The sequence below is a fragment of the Mizuhopecten yessoensis genome, unplaced genomic scaffold (assembly GCF_002113885.1).
Source record: "Mizuhopecten yessoensis strain PY_sf001 unplaced genomic scaffold, ASM211388v2 scaffold10131, whole genome shotgun sequence".
NCBI classification, from domain to species: domain Eukaryota; kingdom Metazoa; phylum Mollusca; class Bivalvia; order Pectinida; family Pectinidae; genus Mizuhopecten; species Mizuhopecten yessoensis.
Genome location: NW_018408394.1, coordinates 230,894 through 252,431, shown reverse-complemented (window position 1 = coordinate 252,431; position 21,538 = coordinate 230,894). Strand labels below are relative to the sequence as shown.

The following is a 21,538-nucleotide window of genomic DNA, read 5'->3' as shown; positions in this document are numbered from 1 at the left end:
CTTTTTGTCCTCAAGAATGATCAGAAAATATTTTGACAAAAGTTCCTGTAATTTTGTGAGATATGTTCATGTAATAAATACTGTTCAATGTGTGAAGCTATGGCTGCATTCTGTGCCTTATTTTCTCATTGCAGGAGAATTTGATGAGCTTATCTCCGCGCTAAGGACAGGGGATGTGTTTGGTGATGAGTTCAAAGGTAGACGCATCAGAAAGAAACCACCACCTAGCAAAGATGATACAAGGGAGAGAACTGGTCCAGTTTCTTAACAATAATTTGTGAATATTTATGCAGGGGAAACAACTTGTACAGGCTTGTCTGTCTACGTGAGCTAGGCTCGCTACTGATTCTTAGGTCAGATATATTGGCATCTCAAGTTTGTTTGAATGAATAGAGATGCTGAAAATTCTGTGAACAGAAGAAGAACAAATGAAGAAGATGAAGACTAACAAAGAGAAAGAAAAAAGAGTGTTTGAAGAAACTGGTCTTACAATTATTGTTCAGTAAAGTGTCTTTTTGCAGGATCAATATCAAGTTTTAATGTTATACCAGCATGCATATTACTACCAATAGCTTTTCATTGAGTAGGTTAAACATGACTTATAATGGAAGTGTAGGATCTGGAGGATTGAAAGGATTTGTCTAATTGATAATGGAAGTGTAGGATCTGGAGGATGGGGAGGGTCCCCGGTTTGTCTAATTGATATTGAAAGTGTAAGATCTGGAGGATGGGGAGGGTCCCCGGTTTGTCTAATTGATAATGGAAGTGTAGGATCTGGAGGATGGGGAGGATTTGTCTAATTGATAATGGAAGGGTAAGATCTGAAGGATGGGGAAGGTGTGTCTAATTAATGACGAGAGTGTAGGATCTGTCTAGGGGATGGCAAGGGTTTGTCTAATTGATAATGGAAGTGTAGGATCTGGAGGATGGTAAGGGTTTGTCCAATTGATAATGGAAGTGTAGGATCTGTCTAGGAGATTGAGAAGATAGTAATAGACAGATCATAAGTCACTTTTTTTTTTTAAATAGTGTATACAGCTTGTCATTCCTACTGTGAAATTTTGTGTTTTTGTAAAAATACATTTTCACTGCCTTGTCCATTTCAATTTCAACCTTCTTCTAAAACAGAATTGACACCGGTAACAGATAGATTACCTTGTAAAATCTGAAGTAACAATAGGAAATGTGAAGCTTAGAAACATGACAGGAATACATTTATCCTGTCTGTAATTTAACCTATATAATATGTAAATGTTCTGCTGTTTATAGTGCCGTTAACAGCTTACGTTTTCACGATTATGCCTCAAATGACATTGCAGGATCCTTAAATGCTGCAAAACAGCTAAGCTTCAGAAGGCGCCTTCTTTACAAGAATTTGTTATCGTGATAGAGTACCAGACGTAAATGGAGTTTTTCATTTAACGTTTTTGAGATATTTACATTTGTAAATGTCAAAAGTATTAGCACAAAAAATATTTACAGTTAATTTGGCAAAAGTTATTTTATGGAAGTGTAAAAATGAAGCAATTTGTTATAAAATTAAGTTTCACCAGATAATACCTGGTAAGCAGACACTCATAAACATGGAAAAAAATCCACTGATCTGCAAAATAGAGTTCTATATATCTAGGTGAAGTCGAGTGGATTCAGTGGTATGACTGTGTTTGCCGAGAGATTACTATTTGTTTATAGTGCTGTATAACATATTCCACGGAGAACAGATCTAGTTTTGTGACATTGTTAGAGATCAATAACAATCCCGTAATCTACAATCAAAATAGTATGTGGCTAGTGACTGTGATTTCCCGCCAACTGATATGGCTTCGTATGCATTTTGTACAGGAAAAGTCATGTACAGCATCCCACAGGAGCACTCCCTGATAAAGTTACACATTCTGATGGCCATGGGGTGGTGGGTGTATGTTAATATTTAGTTATGGCTCCCAGTGATGTGTTCATTTTCCAATCTTTTCTATCTAGAAACATATTAATTATTAGAAAGAAAAAAAATACCTCGGACACAATATATCTAGTCACTGAGAGTTAGATCTGTCTAATTATTTGTCATCCTCTCATATTTTAGATTTTGTTGCTTTAGAATAGTGCTTCTGTGTTAGCACATATTTGGTCGAAAATTAACAATGCTGTACTATGTACTAGATAAAATATCACCTGTCTATTGAAACCTACAAAGAGGACCAATGTTTTTCACACAATAGGACAGTATATCACATTTAATATGTTTTTTCGCTGTGTAATATCATCGAGCTGGTCATCCAAAGTAGCCTATATTAACTATACTTTTACCCCTAATTATCTACTGAATTGATGAGTTGACTAAGTGTATTGCTAGCTCTCACAGCCTGTATCTACTGAATTGATGATTTGACTAAGTGTATTGCTAGCTGTCACAGCCTGTATATAGTTATACCCCTAACCAGTATATCTACTGATTTGATGATTTGACTAAGTGTATTGCTAGCTCTCACAGCCTGTAGATAGGTATACCCCTAACCAGTATATCTACTGATTTGATGATTTGACTAAGTGTATTGCTAGCTCTCACAGCCTGTAGATAGGTATACCCCTGATTATGACTTAGTTTATTGCTAGCTGTCACAGCCTGTAGATAGGTATACCCCTGATTATGACTAAGTTTATTGCTAGCTGTCACAGCCTGTATATAGTTATACCCCTAACCAGTATATCTACTGATTTGATGATTTGACTAAGTGTATTGCTAGCTCTCACAGCCTGTAGATAGGTATACCCCTAACCAGTATATCTACTGATTTGATGATTTGACTAAGTGTATTGCTAGCTGTCACAGCCTGTAGATAGGTATACCCCTGATTATGACTTAGTTTATTGCTAGCTGTCACAGCCTGTAGATAGGTATACCCCTGATTATGACTAAGTTTATTGCTAGCTGTCACAGCCTGTATATAGTTATACCCCTAACCAGTATATCTACTGATTTGATGATTTGACTAAGTGTATTGCTAGCTCTCACAGTCTGTAGATAGGTATACCCCTAACCAGTATATCTACTGATTTGATTAAGTGTATTGCTAGCTGTCACAGCCTGTAGATAGGTATACCCCTGATTATGACTAAACTAGCTGTCACAGCCTGTAGATAGGTATACCCCTGATTATGACTTAGTTTATTGCTAGCTGTCACAGCCTGTAGATAGGTATACCCCTGATTATGACTAAGTTTATTGCTAGCTGTCACAGCCTGTATATAGTTATACCCCTAACCAGTATTAAAAACCCCTTCATGTCTGTGCTATCTTATTACACCATATCTGTTATAAAGTTGGTGAATGTGATTCTGACAATTTTACAGTCAAATAATAATGACGGTAGTCCCCTACTTGTTAACGTACCTATGTAGTTTATATCTAACATGTGCAATAACATAATTATTTCTGTAAATATTTCAACAGAAAGTGGTGGGTTTAATAATCCCATTTTCTGTCAGACTGCATTTTAGCAGTCGGCCATATTTGTATCACCTTATATGTATATCGTCGTGGGATTTTTCTGTAAGTTCCAACAACGGAATCCATGAAATGTGTGTCCAAATCTTTTCCAGAATTGAGAAGTCTTCTTGGTAGACTGACTTATTTATAGTCTATGCAATCAGTAGTGATTTGTTTTCCAAGACTTTTTTCTTCTAAAAATAGAGACAGAACATTTTTTTATCTGGGACGAGTACCATATGTGCTTCCTTGTTCGTGCTTTCCACGCCACATGTACCCAGCCATTGTGGGAGAGGTTTTTATCAATACCAGTGCCTGTCAATATGTCTGATAACGTTAGACACACACCAGTGTTATATAACAACACGGACTTTGTAACAGGGCCCACTTATAATGTGAGCACAGCATAGACAACTGACCAAGTACACGTTTTTATGACTAGACAATTACAAACGTTTACTAAATATATTATGATGTTTTAAATGTTGAAAGGCTTCCAGTAATGTGTTTTATAGTGGCGATTGATAATTCATAGATGTGAACCTTAGTCACCTTATTACGTGAGTTTAAATTGATACACCATGTTTAGCTTACAGTAGGTGTGCTGTGGCTTGATTGTTTAACTCCTTCACCCCTGAAATTTCATAATGACCTATTCCAACCGTTGAATTAGGAGAGTTCAAATGTGTCTTCAGGGGTGGATGAGTTAAACAATGTGGTCACCATGCTATCTGTAGACTTTAGCCAATATACAGTGTTGTGAACGATCTGTTATTGTTTTATTACGTGACCTTTATGAAGGTTGAATGTTAATTTTGTCGTTATTTTGCTCTTCACCTTGCATAATTAAATATATATCGAGGAGAGGTTACAAAGAGAAATTGTTACATTAAGTATCTAGCTCAAAATAAGATTGCCTGACCGATGAAGAAATTTAAAGAAAAAGAAGCTTATGTTAATATTTTATTGATCAATTTTATACACTTGGCTAACTAATCAAACTAAGTACCTTTCTAGTGGCATTTTACATCTGTTTTTAGAATCATGTGTTAACTTTTTGTTATAAACCACCCGAGCATTCACACACACAGTTCATAGAAGACTGATTCATATCAATTTAAAAGTGGACCATCATACTATGATTACAATATGTAACCACCGTAACTTGGTATAGCCGATATGTTGACATTTCGTGAAGTCCGTTACTTCGTTTGTATATTCCTGATATTCCTGATGTATTGTTGATGAGAACAATCAGAATATCGAGGTTCTTCTGTACAATGTAAATACATTATGTTCAAAGTATAACTTCATTTCTCATGGGATTATTTCTTCCCAATCCTTCAATATAAACAATCAATCATATTCGCTGTATTTTTATATTGCACATTTGCCATTCATTACGATTTTTGTAACCTTTCATTAATCAAAATTTCTACATTCTGGTTTCTTTGGACTACAATTAACTATCTTCAACTAACTATATCAAGCTAAAACTTATTCATTTATAAATATAAAGTACAATGGATACCTGGTGATTCTTTATTTCGTAAATCCAAATAGTTTTTCAGTCAGTTGCTAAAGTAGTATACATTTCACATTCCATTCATAAAAAATATTTTGGATTTTGAATGAATTAAGACAAATGAAGTTTAGTGTTTGGGGAAGTCGTATGTTTGGAGTAGATTTTGTAAATTTTGTGTCTCAATCTTTGTGAGTGATTTGTAAACTTGTTATATGGATCAATTACGTCAACATGTACAGGTAAGATAGTGATAGTGCACACAGGTCAGGTGGTGTGTGAAACCATACACAGGTAGTAGTATTTACAGAAACCACCAACATAAAAACGATCTTATATTTAAACCAAAAGTCCACGTTGATCAGCAAATATATTTCGATACTATTGTTCAGTGTAATACTAAGAATGACATAATTATACAAGCGTGTTGGGTAAAAATAACTATAGTATATATACATATATAATTATATATACGCAGTAATAGCGTACCACCACTAACCACGGCACGTACAACTATCTTACCTGTATAGGTGTATGTAGACTCGATCTAATAGATGTTTGCTGTACTCGTTTTCAGTGTGGTTTTCACCGTTTATATTAGCCGCTTACCTTTACCGTGTTGTAACATTTCTTATGTAATTACGACATTTCAGTTTTGTATGTTTATTATTGTGTATTTATGTATAACAATATATATCTCTGTCTGACCACATTTTAAATCGCTTTCAGTTGGACTTTGTATTTGTTAAAACAGTACAGAAAATTAACAAAACTTCCTTATTTCATTATATCTATATTAGATGTTATTGACTCAGCACCAGCCAGGGGTTAAACAATACTGATAAAGGCTGATCTAAACACGTCTCCTTGACACATAACGTTCGTCATGCAGAAGTCTGTATTGGAACCTTGTGCAATGCCAATGAATTTAGTTATACAAATCTAAAACGAGGCTTGAGTTCATTATATCGGGCTTCATCTGCTTAATGACACAGGAAGATAATATCAAATCGTAAAAAATGTAATTTTCAAAACTGAAAAACTATGTTCACCCTCAGATGGTGTACAACTCTTTTTTTTCTACACATTGAAAGAAAAAATGAAACACTGAAATAAAAATAAATGAAAATTTGACTCGACGTGTCAGTGATGTTATGAAATGTGATACGATTGATCCAGGACATGATATTACCATGTTATGTTTGAAACAACATCGTCATGATCTTTTGTATGTAAATCATAAATGAATTGCTATGTTTATGAAGACTACAGGAACACTGAATATAAAACGTGGATTTGTCCTATACCTTGGATATCGACGAAGAATACTTTTATCACACATACAGGGGGGTCATACCTGATTGGTTGCGACTTTTAATACTTTTAACAGACGCAAATAATTAAAACAAATACGCAGTTATTACATTGATACGACGCAGATAGTTTGTTTACAAAACCTAGTTAATATAATGTCAAGCAATACATCACTATGAAGATATGTACCCATCAAGTGGGGCCCGTTAATGTTTACCTGTTAGTGTCGGTTGGCCCTGTCGAATTCATCACAAGTATCTGCTATTTTCAATAATTAAAACTATGATAAATAGCTAAAACAATACAGAATCTTTTACCTAATATAGGTCGTTTTGTAATCAATAATTTATACACAGATCTACAATTTACACTCGTTTGACCTTCTCATTGTTTTTAAATTAAACAGCAAATACCTGTGTTTTCACATGACCATTCGGACCACTGCAATGTAGCCTGCGTTTTATTTCCTCTGGCCATGTTTACTTACAACTTATTTGTATTTCATAACCTTGCTACGGTTGCAATATCGACATAATTATTTTGTAAACATTTTATTTTATATACATTTATATTTACATTCATTGATTTTTTTGTAAACTTATGTTATTTTGAATTAAAATAAATGTTATGTTCATGAATTGATAATGTGTTGTAATTTTATTGACCTAAAATTAAGAAGAAATTGTCCTTACAGGATAAACCAATAATGATATGATGTAGCATAATAACGATTACAATCATCATGGACCAAAGAACAGTTGTATACCCATAAATATTCCACAGAAGGACGCACTAGGAAACCCAGAGTCGATACGGTAAGACATCATTAATATGACATTCATATTGTTAAATCTGTATGAGGAATAGATTTAAGCTATTCAGAAAAGGTATTAACCCGAAAGTTTCTATTTAGCCATTTAATGTAGTCTTTGACAATGAACAATAACGATTTTGGAATTTAGTTAGCAGGTAATGGTTAAAGCGTTTCTATTATTATATTATTTTTTTTACATTTATCAAGTAAATCTCGGAAGATTGGTGTTCGTCGGTTGCTTGTACCGGGTTTAACGTAAGAATGGTGTTCGTCGGTTGCTTGTACCGGGTTTAACGTCCTATGAAGATTGGTGTTCGTCGGTTGCTTGTACCGGGTTTAACGTAATATTGGTGTTCGTCGGTTGCTTGTACCGGGTTTAACGTAAGATTGGTGTTCGTCGGTTGCTTGTACCGGGTTTAACGTAAGATTGGTGTTCGTCGGTTGCTTGTACCGGGTTTAACGTAAGATTGGTGTTCGTCGGTTGCTTGTACCGGGTTTAACGTAAGATTGGTGTTCGTCGGTTGCTTGTACCGGGTTTAACGTAAGATTGGTGTTCGTCGGTTGCTTGTACCGGGTTTAACGTAAGATTGGTGTTCGTCGGTTGCTTGTACCGGGTTTAACGTAAGATTGGTGTTCGTCGGTTGCTTGTACCGGGTTTAACGTCCTATGATGACTGGTGTTAACACCAATGATTAGGTCAGTCGTAAATATAACTCCAAGGCGGTGTTGTGTCGATCGGTAAATGACAAAGGTTTCCGAAGTATATCAAAGATTGCTACTTTATCAACAGGGAAAGCCTAGGCAGCTGAAATGAGTTTTATTAAGGATAAACTTGAATATATTTTTCATGTTATGGAGCTATAATACAAAAAAACGGAGTGTACTCTAATTAAACCGCGAAGCGGTTTATGATGAGAGTACACTCCGTTTTTTTTGTGTTATAATTTATAATTTAAACTCCTATACAAAATCCCTGTGGAAATCCACCTTTATTGATGGACTCTTTTCGAAATTATTGCGCCGACGGCGACGTCATTTTTTTACGTTATGGGCTAATAACATAATTTTTAAGCCAATGAAAATGCTTGTTACAAGCAAGATTAAATTATATATTCAAAACATTGATGAAATGAACCCATGCACTAATATATTTTACGAACAATAGGACGTTAGATAAAATAATGATATTCTGATTACATATTCTATTGTATTATTAGAGATTATTATAAGGACATACAAATGACAACGACGATGTAAAGGGCACTACTGTAACAGTAATAATCGCCCTTATTGTATTCTCCCTAAGAGTATTCTCCCTTAGAGAAGTTCTCCTTAGTGTATTCTCCCTTAGCGTATTCTCCCTTAGAGTAGTCCCCCTTAGTGTATTTCCCTTGAGTATTCACACTTAATGTATTCTCCCTTAGGGTAGTCCCCCTTAGCATATTCTCCCTTAGAGTAGTCCCCCTTAGTGTATTTCCCTTGAGTATTCACCCTTAATGTATTCTTCCTTAGAGTAGACCCCCTTAGTGTATTTCCCTTGAGTATTCACCCTTAATGTATTCTCCCTTAGAGTGGTCCCCCTGAGAGTATTTTCCCTTAGTATATTCACCATTAGAGTAGTCCCCCTTAGTGTAATCATTCAACCTTAAATAATTCTCCCTTGAAGTATTCACCCTTAGTGTATTCTCCTTTTTATATAGATGATGTCCCTTTTTTCTGATGAAGTAACCTAAAGAAGTTTGTCTGTTCAAAGTTACTTAGGTATTTATCTCTCATTTTGATGCGGCACCTATATCATTCTAGGATAGAGTGTAGGATTGGCAGCGGAGATTCCAGTTTTCTGTTTGACCCCTGCAGTTTTCTCCCCACCCGTACACCCCCACCCATTTTCAAATAAATCTGTGAGACGCGTTGCTAGATTAGATTCGTATGGAATACACATGTGGAACATTAAACAAACACTTCCCATAATGACAAAAACAACATATTACATCATATATAGTGGTACTCTTTACTTAAATTTAGGAAAATAATTATAGCAAGCCCCTACCATCCTAGGGAAACTGAATACCGTAGGAATGAATGTAAGAGTAAAATATAAATCCACAATAGGGAAAAACTCTTGCATACTCACCGTTGTGTGACCGTCAAGGAATTGACTTTCAAAGATGTCGGCTACTAAGGCGACAAAACCGTGATCCGACTCAAAATAAACTAAGGCAAAATAGGAACAACGGAAATATTGACACGGAGACAAAATAAACTAGGGCAAAATAGGAACAACAGAAATATTGACATGGAGACCATTGAAAAATGTACAATGGAATATAGACCAGGTGTTCCATAAGGATAAGCGTCGTCTGCTCCATCGACCACACCCGTTATGTAAATCTAGATCAAATACAAGGTCACGTCTCCAAGCGAGAACCATTGAGTAGTGACAACGAAACACACTAATGAACAAAAAAGAAAACGTCGACCGTTCTGACACACATAGAAATATAATGTTCCCAATGAGATTGTGATGGCGACCATAAAACACGCACAGTCTGTATCAAATTGCATCTCCGGGAAAGCATTGGCCAATTATTGGATGGCCTTCTAAATCGAAATAAAAAGTTAGACATGCAAGAGGCCCAGTGGACCTGCATGGTATTAATCTCACACTTGTAATCTTAAAAGTGGACTAAAATACAGCTACAGGCAGAATATCAGTGTTTGATTCATAATAACCTATTAAAATATTTTAACATATGACGCCTGTGACCTTGAATGTCGAACAAGGACATTAGGTAGAAAGTGAGTCAAGGTCATTCATTTGAACTTACTTGGTAGCCCTTCATCCCAGCATGCTACAGGCCCAAATTCAGTACCCTGGGCCTTTTGGTTATTGAGAAGAAGTCGTTTGAAGATTTTACGACATTTGACCCCTGTAACCTTGAAAGTGGGTCAAGGTCATTCATTTGAACGAACTTTGTAGCCCTTCATCCCAGCATGCTACAGGCCCAATATCAGTACCCTGGGCCTATTGGCTATTGAGAAGAAGTTGTTTGAAGATTTTACGACATTTGACCCCTGTGACCTTGAAAGTGGGTCAAGGTCATTCATTTGCACAAACTTGGTAGCAGTTTATCCCAGCATGCTACTGGCCAAACATGGTAGCCCTTAATCCCAGCATGCTACTGGCCAAATATCATTATGTATTATTTTAGAAGGGAGGTGAGAACAAACTGCGGCTAACGTTTATGTGTATAAATCTGTTAAAATCATAGGACAATGTACTGGTCAATTTGGACAGATAACAAAATAACTACCCATGTCCAACGATTTTACTTTCAGATCAATCGACAAGGTGTTGTCTTGACAATCCCTCTTCACTTGAAATCAAGGACATAAAAGACACTTCTTCATCAGTCGCTTTACTCCATTTTACTTTGAAAATGTGAACAACAGGAACGGCTCACTAAGCTTTACAATGAGCTAACGATTTCTATTTTGTGGTCATAAACTTTCCCTTACTTAAAAGCTACATCCCTGATTCCACTTAAAACGGTGTAAACATTTCGCATTGGATTTGGTTTTCACACAAATATTATTTCCGTAATAGATACATTTGTATCGACTGCTGAGAAATAAAATTACAACAAGGTTTCGCAAGTTGATGATCCAGCTATGGCGAAGATTTATGGTCGATACCATGATCTCACTTGGAAATATGCTACTCCCTTGTCTATGAAGGTAGATGTTTTTAAGTATGCTCAATAGTGAACATTGTGTAGTCACTGACCCCGTTCTCGCTTAGAGGACGCGACATTTACATGACTGGTGTTGTCGATAAACCAGAGGAAGTTCGACCTTCTGGACTATTAAATGTTATTTTTCAAGCGCCTCCATATAAATAATTCTTTTGTTAAAATATTGCTCTAGTTTCACCGATTTTGAGTTCAAAACTGCTCAATTGACACTTTGGTATTTTCCGAATGTTTTTTCTCTCTCAAAAGTTCTTTCTCGTGCATTCTTTATTCTTGATAACCGGGGACATACGCGTCCTTATTGCAAAAAAAAGGATGATTCTGAACTACCAACGCTATAATTGAAATACTAACAGGAAAGATGATAAACACGAGACGTAGCGGAGTAACATGAAAGTTTATTTTAACATGGGAATATTTACATAAAACACCTACATATAAAGCATTAACGTATTAACAGTGATCAGTGGCTTTAAGACTGTTACGCCTGTTTGTAAATAAGTAAATTAAAGTTCAAACAGTATATACTTATCCACATTCAATAGGATTAAGATTTTTTATTAACATTAAATGTGTCACTGACCTGTGACATCACAAGGTACTAACATGCCGTTTCGTTCTTAAACGTTTTGAACAATAAATGGAATATAGATGTACTGGGGACTATAAACCTTTTTCACATGTAGATCTTTGTCGCCCTTCTTTGTGACGTGCCAATACTGTCGTGACAATTTAAACGAGTAAAACTTCGTATAACGTATCAACTGCAGATCAGAGCAGGTGTGCGATAAAATAAGTATAGACAGATATACGAGGTGTGTCGGGACGCCTTTTATTCTTTTGCAAGAGAGCCTTCAATGAAGCCTACTTACAACCACAGTCGTGACACCTTCCACAGAAATACTTACCCGCATCAACTTGCTGTTAACGAATACCAATTATAGCTAAATGATAGAATTATAGCAGTGCTTTTCATCTTACTTGGATATGGTGAGTAATAATCGACAAAAGCAGTATAATATATTTTAAGGAGAAAAGTACAAAGAATTTTAAAGTATAACGCAAGCGATTTGAAATGGATTTATAGTTATTCGTTTAATAATAATTTGCTAGATGATGACCTGTTCATTATTCTTTTATCCATTTGCTTAAAATTTAAACTTTGTTCTCAAACGTTAACCTTTTAAACATCCTCTATAATCCGGGGGTTACGCTTTCTGCATCCGTGGAATATGGCATAACACATTCGAAGGCGAGGTGTGCATCAACAGATCATTTTGAAATCGGGTGTCGCTCCTCTGTGATCTTCATAGAACAAGTATCAGCCTCGAGATTGGTCAGGTTGTTTTTACCGGAGACCAATCAAATAGCTAGCCGCGTGCCATCAATATTCCAGGGGTGCAGAGAGCGTAAGTGAGCGTTACCCATGGATTATCGAGGATGCCTGTTTGAAGTGATACTTACCGGATTTTTTCACTTTCATTTGGATATACTTTGAGACAAATACTTAGCATACAGATTTAATCGCATGGCCAACACTTAAATTTTGGAACCCTCATATCGACATCTTAACGTGTTATATATATATACTGTTCACACATCTGGTAAATATGAACCTTACTATTTGGTCATGATTTTGATAGCGGATCCACTAGTAGTTAAAACTAACATTTGCGTAAGATTTTTTTGTGCAATTGTTCCAAAAGGTAATGCTAGACTCAATTGTTTTCACATGTCGGTAATTATAATTTGTGTCACTAAAACCAATAACAAAAGTAGCTCCAACCATGTAATCGAGACCAAACTACTTTCACACATGCAAAATGTAATTAAAGGAATTTTGGGATTGTTAACGTAGTGAAACATTACCATCACTAGAATCGAAATTTACAATAATTAACATGTTTATTAAGAAAAAAAATCCAGAGTGAATACAACAGTGTCAACACTGATATCAAAATTAAAAACTCACAGGAGCAGAAATAGATGTGACACCAACACAAAAGAAAAAGCATACATCGGAGACAAACCGTAAGTGTTTCGGAAGATAATCATTCCATGTACCTCATGTGGCGCTCATCTTGTTTTAATTTGTCAAATCCAGAAGACTACATCGTCCCGACAACGTCCGACAAGGTCTTCGGTAAATATAATACATCAATATAGGTTGATTTTCTATTAGTCCTTTCCTTTTTGTAAATAACATTGTTGTGACGTTGCTAATTTAAACTTTGTTTTTTAGCTGCGAGATTTTTTCACTTGAATTTCTCGTAAGCACTACACATACACATAAACGGCGACTGCTCTTCATCTTACTGACATTGAGCTTGAATTATTGAGAGAGAAAAAAATAGAGGTCTGATAGCATCACCCGGACGTCGGAAGTCTAACCAATGCCTCCAACTACGCAGGGGTCCGAACGCTGTTAAATAAGGTTCATATAAAAATAATAGATTTATGTGTTAACGAACACCTTTAGAAACCGATAGTATAGAGTGAATAACGAAATTATGATACTTTTAATTGTTTAGATATCTAACCTTATCAAAGGTCGCAACTTTCACGTTCCATGAGGGGAAAGGATCGTCAAGTTCAAATATGTACACATATTACGGTATCAGAGCTACGGAATCAAAAGCTTATCCTTCTCCTATTCGCTTATACGGAATCAAGCTTTGCCTGCTGCATCAGTATTGTATATCATAGTGAACCTTCCCTCGTCAATGATAGTTGAAACGCATTCCTAGTACGATCCCTAGATTACAAGTCAGGAAAAGAGTTGTATAGGTGAACAATAATCTGTTGAAACCTGCAAACCACAAACATATAATTAGATATCATCATGTAATGATTTCATAAAAACTATATACAGTACATATTAACATTAACAACGCGGGTTATACTAGCTCTAAATACGTGTAAACGTACAAAAATGCATTTTAACCTGAAGAAACTTTGCAAGCTACTTTCGTAGTTAGATAGCAAACCTTTTGACATTGCCTAAAAACTCTTGGAATGTAAGCCAACATTCAAAATCAAAACATAACTGCGAAACAAATTTTAGCACTTGAGTAATAAAACACTATCATGGCATGAAGAGTCTTAATTATTTACATGATATCTCTACACGTGTACTCAATAACAAAGCTCTAAATGTGGCGATAGTTTCACGTATAATCAACAGAAAATTCAACAGCCACAGCACCATGCAAATATCACAGCAAAGTCCACCGCCGCATGTCAGTAACAGGATCAGTGAAAAAGTGTTGATCCGACCTTGTCTGAAAAATGTGCTTAGCAAATATAAATGAAAATATCAACAGAGTTTCTCCATGTATCTTCAGCAATTTCCAATGTAGATTAAGCCCTGTTTGATGCCCAGTTTCCTCTATAAAGGCGATTCCAAAGATTGTAAAACAATTATTAAATTATTATACAATATAAGATTGTAAGGTGACTAGTAAATTGTTAATAAAAAATTACAATATTAAAAAAGAAATAGGAAAAAATCTTGCTTGATGTGAGTATATACTGCTCATATTAACTATTATGTAAAGAGTAACTGTATACAAGTGTCTATTAAAGCGAGAATATAGCAAGACTACACGAGGATACCAAAATGTGAGAAACGTGCATATAATTATATACAAATAGTACAAAAAAATATTTATACAATACAAAATAATGAATCCTAAAATTTAAATCAATTATATTTCAACAAAAAGAATGGCTGAATTTCTACATAACGAAGACACATTCGTAATTCAAATGTGATTATCATATATCAGCGTAGTCTTAAATCACATGATTCAATTGGGAAACAATCGCAACATTGCTGTTCACAACTAGCATCTGTGCAATTTCTTAAAATGGCAATAATAACTTGGCTTCTTATAATTATTTTTTTCTAACGTTTTGTTCTGTATGAAAAGAGTTACCTCATAATACCGTTCAAAAGTTTCAGCATTATTTCCATAAGGGTAAATGAATAGGATATTGGATAAGTGTTGGCTAGTATTACCATATTCTGCGTTCATACTAATATTTCATGTCAATACACATCTTCGAACTCCATGGGTTCCACTACAGATCTTCTCTGCACTCCTGAAGTCATGACAAAATTGAAGGCTCTGTATAAGCCACCTTGCAGATGATACAAGTAGACTAGTTTCCTCCTTTGATGTACATCAAAAGAACTGGGTGGCAGCAGAACGGTAAAATTAACCAGCATTGAAGTCGGATGCCACTCCTCTATAACTTTCAAAGGACGGGTATCTGGCTAAAAATAGGTCAGTTTTTGATACCTGAACCCAACCTCAACCATGTGCCTTTTATTTTGTCATGGCGCATTCTATGGGCGCAGAGAAGACGTGCATTGACAGCAGTTCCCTTGGATTTTGAAGCGATCAATACACAATGTATCGGATTTCAATTGGCACTTTTCTCAAGTATAAACACCAGCTACATCACTCAATAATATATGGCAAATAAAAGCTGCAGTAGTTATCAATGATGTTTTAACATGAAATGTTATGACAATTAAACAAAACCCATAAATCCTGCAACTGTTCATCTGCGCATAAAGATGGAACGCTGCCAGCGAAAAGGTAATGATGTTGTAACATAATTACAGTAAGACTTAAGAAAGTTTAAGTATAGTTGGAACTTTGGCAACAAGCTTTCTAGTCGCTTAATTTCAAAATACACTTCGTCGAAGGTTTTGCTGCATATTGAAAATGTCAATTAAATATTTTCATGGAGAGAAACCAGAGATTTTACTGTACTAAACTGAAAACATTCGAAAACGTCTGTTAGTAATTTCAGTTATACCGCATAGATCAAAGGTGAAGTAGCAAGAAGTTTGAATGTCTCCTCATTCACTCCATTCTGTGTGTTGACATGTTTGCTGGTATGACGCCTGTTGACAGGTGCTCTATTACACATCTCTAACACAACTCTATCCTCACAAATGGATACCCAGTAATAAGTGCATACAAATAATCGTGAAACTCTCTACCTTTTAGAATACTTACCAAACACCTTACCGAACCAAACTATATTTCTGCCATTTCTTTTAAAGTTTTCTTCATTATTAATGACAGCTATTGTGTCTACACAGTATGTATAGAAAGAAACCGTATCTAGATGTATGGCATATTTGTGGTAAAACGTATATAACAAGAGCCTGTATTGGGTGAATGTGACTTCATTCACATAGCACTGACTCTATAACCAACCAAACTTTGAGACCATTAACACATGCAAACTTGAAATTCAGGAAAGTTAAACCTGATGCACATACATAAAAACTCATTTGGTAATAAGTTTTCTCTAGTGCAAATGGTATTCATGTTGCTCATAAATGCCATCTCAAAAGTTCAATACCTCCACTCATATTCAATCTGTACATTAGGATAATTAAAGAATAATATCCACAATCCTAATCGTGAAGAAGTCTGTATGGTTGAATAGCTAATACACAGACTTATACAGCAGTGTAGAAATGCTGAACTGTGGAAGGTCAAGAAGTTCCATGCTGAGGAGTTATGCATTGGAGTAGTACTCGAGACTATGACATGGGGTTTACTCCAAATTCACAATCCTATAAATAAAACCTTTAACTTTCCTCATACAGGGATGAAAGAGTATTTTTCTCATATATCCTTCACCAATGAAAAAAAATCAAAAATATCCTGCCCACTTTCGTTGACTTCATTCTTACCTGGGATATTTCTATCTTACATTTACAGGAGGAGAGAAAATGGGGTAAATTAAACAGAAAAGTAAGAAAATATATTTATATATAGACAAATATAAAAGATTTACACAACTCTTTACCTGAAGAGGACCTCAGTACCATAGGAATCTATGGCGACATCCTGTGTGCACATCTGTCATACTCCCCGAGTAGACAGTCAGCAGATACCCATTTATACCTAGTATGATATATAGGTGCACACTGTTGATCCTTACAAGTGTAGTTACTAGTCTACTAAAAGTAAAAGTCTATGGAAGTAAATGCCCATCCACTGATTACACCAGGAAGTATACATATAATAAACTATACAAACATTTATTTGCAGCCTAACGATCGCAAAGAAATCAAGGAATACTTGAATACAAGAACCTTTTCTGTGTTATAATGTATAAATTCCATTGACAATAACAACGCAAGTAGCCTTTTACTAGTGGACAAATGATCGCCTACGATATATTAATATAAGCCTGGTGAAAATGGGTTCATGTTGCATTAACCTGGTCTTTTTCACAAGAAAGATTGAAATGTAAAAATTCTAGACATTATACTAGATAAGATGTGCACTTATGATGTAAAAGCATGTACAGAACAGACAGCTCAATTTCCTTAGGTCCGCTTCAGGTAATTAACTCTACACATAATACTTGTCTTCAATGCACTATCTGGTCACATCACCCGGAATTTGCTGTAACATTACAAGGTCACACACCCATCACACATTCAGTTACATTTCCTTCCATTACACTTCACTAGAATGAAGACTTGTTAGGAAATCACTGTTATTTTTTTTATATCATATTTTCCAAAATTTTAGGAAATCACTTTGACAACTATAAATTTCACTAATCAAAATATTAGTACTTGCTGGCAATTAAGTCCAATATTTAAAAAAATCTGACAAAGGGGGTTAATAGAATTACTTCCAAATACCATTGCTTCTGTAACTTCACTGTCTTCTAATTTTTATCAATCTTTCCTTTGACAAAACATGGTTTATGTGAATCTAAGTACAAGTCACCTTAATGCTGTTGAAAATTTGATTTGAAAAATTTGTTGATTTAAATTCTGACCTACTCTCCGATTCATCAATGATTAGGATATCTTCCTCATCACTACTATCCTCAAAATTTTCATCACTTTCTCCGATGTCAAAGTATGCTTTTTGGTTTCTGTAGTAAGAGTTTGTTGATTCTTGTGAACTGGGTAGCTCAGACTGTGAACTAGACAGCTCCTGTGAGCTAGACAGCTCCTGTGAACTATCTGTATGAGATACATCCATGTCGGACACATTTGACATTGTTCTTTGCTGTGAACTGTCATAGTAATCAGACGTGCTGTCCTCCGATTCTTGCTGACTGTCTCTATTTTTGAATTCTATCACACAACCTTTGATTAAATTGTTTAAATTTTTCCTAGAAAAGTCTACAGGTGAAGTTTGCCCTATTGAATTGTCATCATGAGATTTCTTCTCACTACCTGAAACATGAGATGTGTGACTGGAGTATCCACAAGCACCAAGTTCTTGTTTGACACACGGCCGTCTTTGTGAGGCGGAGAAGGCTGTAGAACAGCTGGACTGACTGTCTGAGTCTGAAGCAGAGATCTGACTACTGTCATACCGGGCCTTTTCACTTGCTGCCTCCGACAACTGGTCTTTATGATACTTCTGGATATAGTAATGTTTAGGATTCTTGGTTCTTTTGTTTTTCAGGAGACTCCAGACGACATGACCGGCACTGTCCTCTGCTCCTCGGGCATCTTGATTATTTTTGACATTGCTGTCTTTTCTGGACGTCTCCCTCCTGCTGTCAGTAGGGTTACATGTGTACTCACCATTGGATCGAATTGTGTGTAATAACTTCTCTTTTTCACTGTTCAGTTTCTGATATTTTGCCTCTAACTGACACTTTTTTAACAGAAGTTCCTCTTCCTCCTGAAATGTGACACAAGTTATTAAATGAAGAATAGTCACCTTTCTATGTGTTAAATTAACATTTAAGGCAAAACGTTATGCCTACTAAAAACATAATTTAAATTTTACCTAAAAAAAACATCTTCTTTATTCCAAAGTATTTTTTTTTTAAATATTGAAAGGAAGTTAACCATACACAATAGTAAATAGATGGTAATGTCAGACATAATCCCTATTTGGACCCACTTTTAACTTTATAGTGAGTAAAGTTGTGATTTTGAGTTATATCAAGCCAAAATATATGTATACAATGTAGTTTTAGAATAAAGATTGATGATGATAATATAAGGGTAAATATATTTTACATTTTTAAAAATCTTTATAATTTGTCAAAGCACTTCACAGAATCCAATAAAAAGTAACAAAAAATATTCAATTAAGGATCAACTGGGGTACTGTAGTAGTAGACAGATACAAGGAAAGTTTCAAAACATGAAGGCCGGCTATTCTATACCTCTTGTAAGGTTTGCAGTTGATGTCTCTTCTTTTGCCGACATTTTTGAGCAGCTCGTCTGTTTTGCTCCTTCCTGTCTTTTTGGCGAGCCAATTCTTCTGGAGTAAGCTACAATTTTTAAAATATGTATATAAGAATGTAATAATTACAAGATGAAGGTAAAACAGTCATGAATTCTTTTGAAACTATGTAGGTGCATGCTGTTAAAATTCCTGGCCTCAAAATTCTACTTTTCTGTAATAGTCTTCCATATTTCTAACTACTCCAGGTTTAATTAATTTACAAATATAGATAGTGTTAATGGTACTCTTTTTCAAAGACATATCTTCCAAATATTTATGGTTCTGATTCAAGTCTTAAAGACTTTAAGACAGATCAGGCAATACAGAGGGGTTTGGTAGTTGTAAAATAAACTTGCTAGACTTCAAATTAAATAAGTAATTATTCTATCATCACTTATTTATATTACACAAGATTAAAAAAAATGGTGTTTTAGAAACAAATTAACATTAACTCACTAAACCTAGAGCTATTTCTTGCGATGATATTAGTTCTAGTTTGGTCTTGAAGGTCTAACTAATTATTTTTCCTTGAAAGGCCAATTTTATATAAAATAAAAAATAAAAATGAATCTTTACTTGCATTTTTGAACTTTTAAAGTAGTTTGAAAGGCAAAGCAAAGTGGACCATTGGACATTGGGCATGCATCACAGAGTTTTTGCGTAGGTACATTACACTTTAATGCTTCAAACTGATAGCCTACTACAGTACTGTACCTTCTCAGGAAAAATATTTGTTTGATATCTTTAACTAACATTTGGATGAAAATATCTAATTTATTAGATTATTATATTATAATCACTTATTTAGTTATTATTAATATATATATATATATCAATTTTACTGCAGTTGCTGTTGCGTCATCATTGCGGTACTATTTTTAGACCTTACGCTTCGTGGAAACACACAATACACATATGACCTACTTCAGTCGGTGAATGTTGTGAACGGGCATGCCCAAATCTGCTACAAATGTGATTTGTTTGACAGTCACGACATGAACAACATTGAAAATACATATTTCATTAAGAAATCGACAATACTATCGTATAATAACAAATTCTAACACTGCAAATAATCTATTTTACGTGCATATTGCATTGTTAGGAAGCAATTTCAGTATGTCTAAATATAGAACCACTCACGGCTGCCATATGCAATATATTACCTCCCCTTGTCATGGTTACCTCAATAAAACTGGTTGTATTGCCCATACATTATGTATTCCGTGTTGTATTTTACCTTAAGATCGTCATCAGACTGGCGTTTTTCAAAATCTATGGTTATGGCATCTTTTCCCTCCGCCAAACGTCTCGATTGGATCAGTGTCTTCAATGTCTGTTTGACGCGTTGTGGATCGTCGGGTTTGTTGCGCGGTTGTTGTTTGCACAAGTTCAGCGGTTTGCTGTCCGTTTCACTTTGCACCATTATCGGAATGCTGTTATTGTTGATCAAACTTACGCAAACAATAGCTGCCATATTTTTTGCATATACAGAATTTACAATTAAAAGCAAAATTTCAAACTGAAACTTCCAGGGTTCTAGCACACTTCCGTGACAAACGTCCAAGCGGTGTTACCGGAAATTGCTCGTCGGGTATTTTTAGTCCTTGTTAGAGCACTTGTTAAACTTACTTCGGAGTGTCACGGTGAATTTAAAACAGCTTAATTCTTTTAACATTAACACGAGCATGTGTTGATTATATAAAACCGTGCAAAACACTCAATTTTAAAGACTATCAATGTGTATCCGGTTTGACTGAGAAGCCTACTGAGTGAACCTGGGGATAACAAAGGGAGTGTATCTATTTAGGTCACAAAGAGTTGTATACTGTGATCTGCTTTAGTGTCATTACTTGTATTTTGATATATATCTGTTTTACTTCTGTCATGTCGAAAATAAACATCTGAATGCAGCAGGTGCATTATATACAATTTTTTGTTAATTACCTCAAAATCTGAAATTGCTCATATGCTTAATTTAGAATCAGGATTTACACGCCCACATCATCAGGGATTTTGTCCCTGCCCACGTGTGCCGGAAATTGTGTAATCCTTTCCTTTCAACATTTTTTTCCTGATTTCAGTATAATTGTATCTGTATGCCATAACATGAAATAAATATAAAAAGTCGTCGAGGTCTTAACTAGCCTGCCCTTTGATGATTAAGCCTTGTTTGGATGCACGTGACAAACACAATGTTGTCAATTATTCCGCCACCACATGATGGACCTAGTGTTATATTCAACTCCATTCAATATTCCATTGCTCATTTTAGTTACATACCAAATTGAAGTAAAATAACAAAACAATAAAAATATTAAGAAGCTTTAAAAAAAATATTTTTAATTTTTATTAGTAATAGGCCTAGATATGTATTTTTCTAGAGAATATTTTTTCTTAATA

General features: G+C 35.1%; 2 protein-coding genes and 1 long non-coding RNA gene across 3 annotated transcripts in view; 1 reads left to right on the top strand and 2 right to left on the bottom strand.

The window, feature by feature from the left end:
- The window catches only part of LOC110459581 (disheveled-associated activator of morphogenesis 1-A-like), a 30,718-nt gene extending 30,046 nt beyond the window's left edge, over window positions 1-672 (top strand). The window contains exon 27 of the mRNA XM_021511910.1: window positions 135-672. Within this exon, the coding sequence (XP_021367585.1) occupies window positions 135-268 (134 nt within the window). The 3' untranslated portion in view covers window positions 269-672. The remainder of the gene's footprint in view (window positions 1-134) is intronic.
- Window positions 673-3,746: 3,074 nt separating this feature from the next.
- LOC110459582 lies at window positions 3,747-6,926 on the bottom strand. Its single transcript, XR_002463910.1, has 2 exons — window positions 6,367-6,926; window positions 3,747-6,116 (listed from the first exon to the last, which is right to left on the bottom strand). It is a non-coding gene; the product is annotated as an uncharacterized LOC110459582 (long non-coding RNA).
- A 4,341-nt stretch (window positions 6,927-11,267) lies between these two features.
- Window positions 11,268-20,915, bottom strand: LOC110459584 (stress response protein NST1-like). The gene is made up of 3 exons (XM_021511913.1): window positions 20,376-20,915; window positions 19,074-19,181; window positions 11,268-18,580 (listed from the first exon to the last, which is right to left on the bottom strand). Exons 1-3 carry the CDS (start codon window positions 20,610-20,612, stop codon window positions 17,651-17,653), a joined length of 1,275 nt encoding a protein of 424 aa, XP_021367588.1. The 5' UTR covers window positions 20,613-20,915; the 3' UTR covers window positions 11,268-17,650.
- Between the last annotated feature and the right edge of the window lie 623 nt (window positions 20,916-21,538).

Coding starts and splice junctions, on each gene's coding strand:
- LOC110459584 (XM_021511913.1), bottom strand. CDS start 20,612: ATGGCAGCTATTGTTTGCGTAAGTTTGATCAACAATAACAGCATTCCG. Junction 19,182..20,375: donor AGTCTGATGACGATCTTAAG/GTAAAATACAAC, acceptor TAAAAATTGTAG/CTTACTCCAGAAGAATTGGC. Junction 18,581..19,073: donor AACTGCAAACCTTACAAGAG/GTATAGAATAGC, acceptor GTCACATTTCAG/GAGGAAGAGGAACTTCTGTT.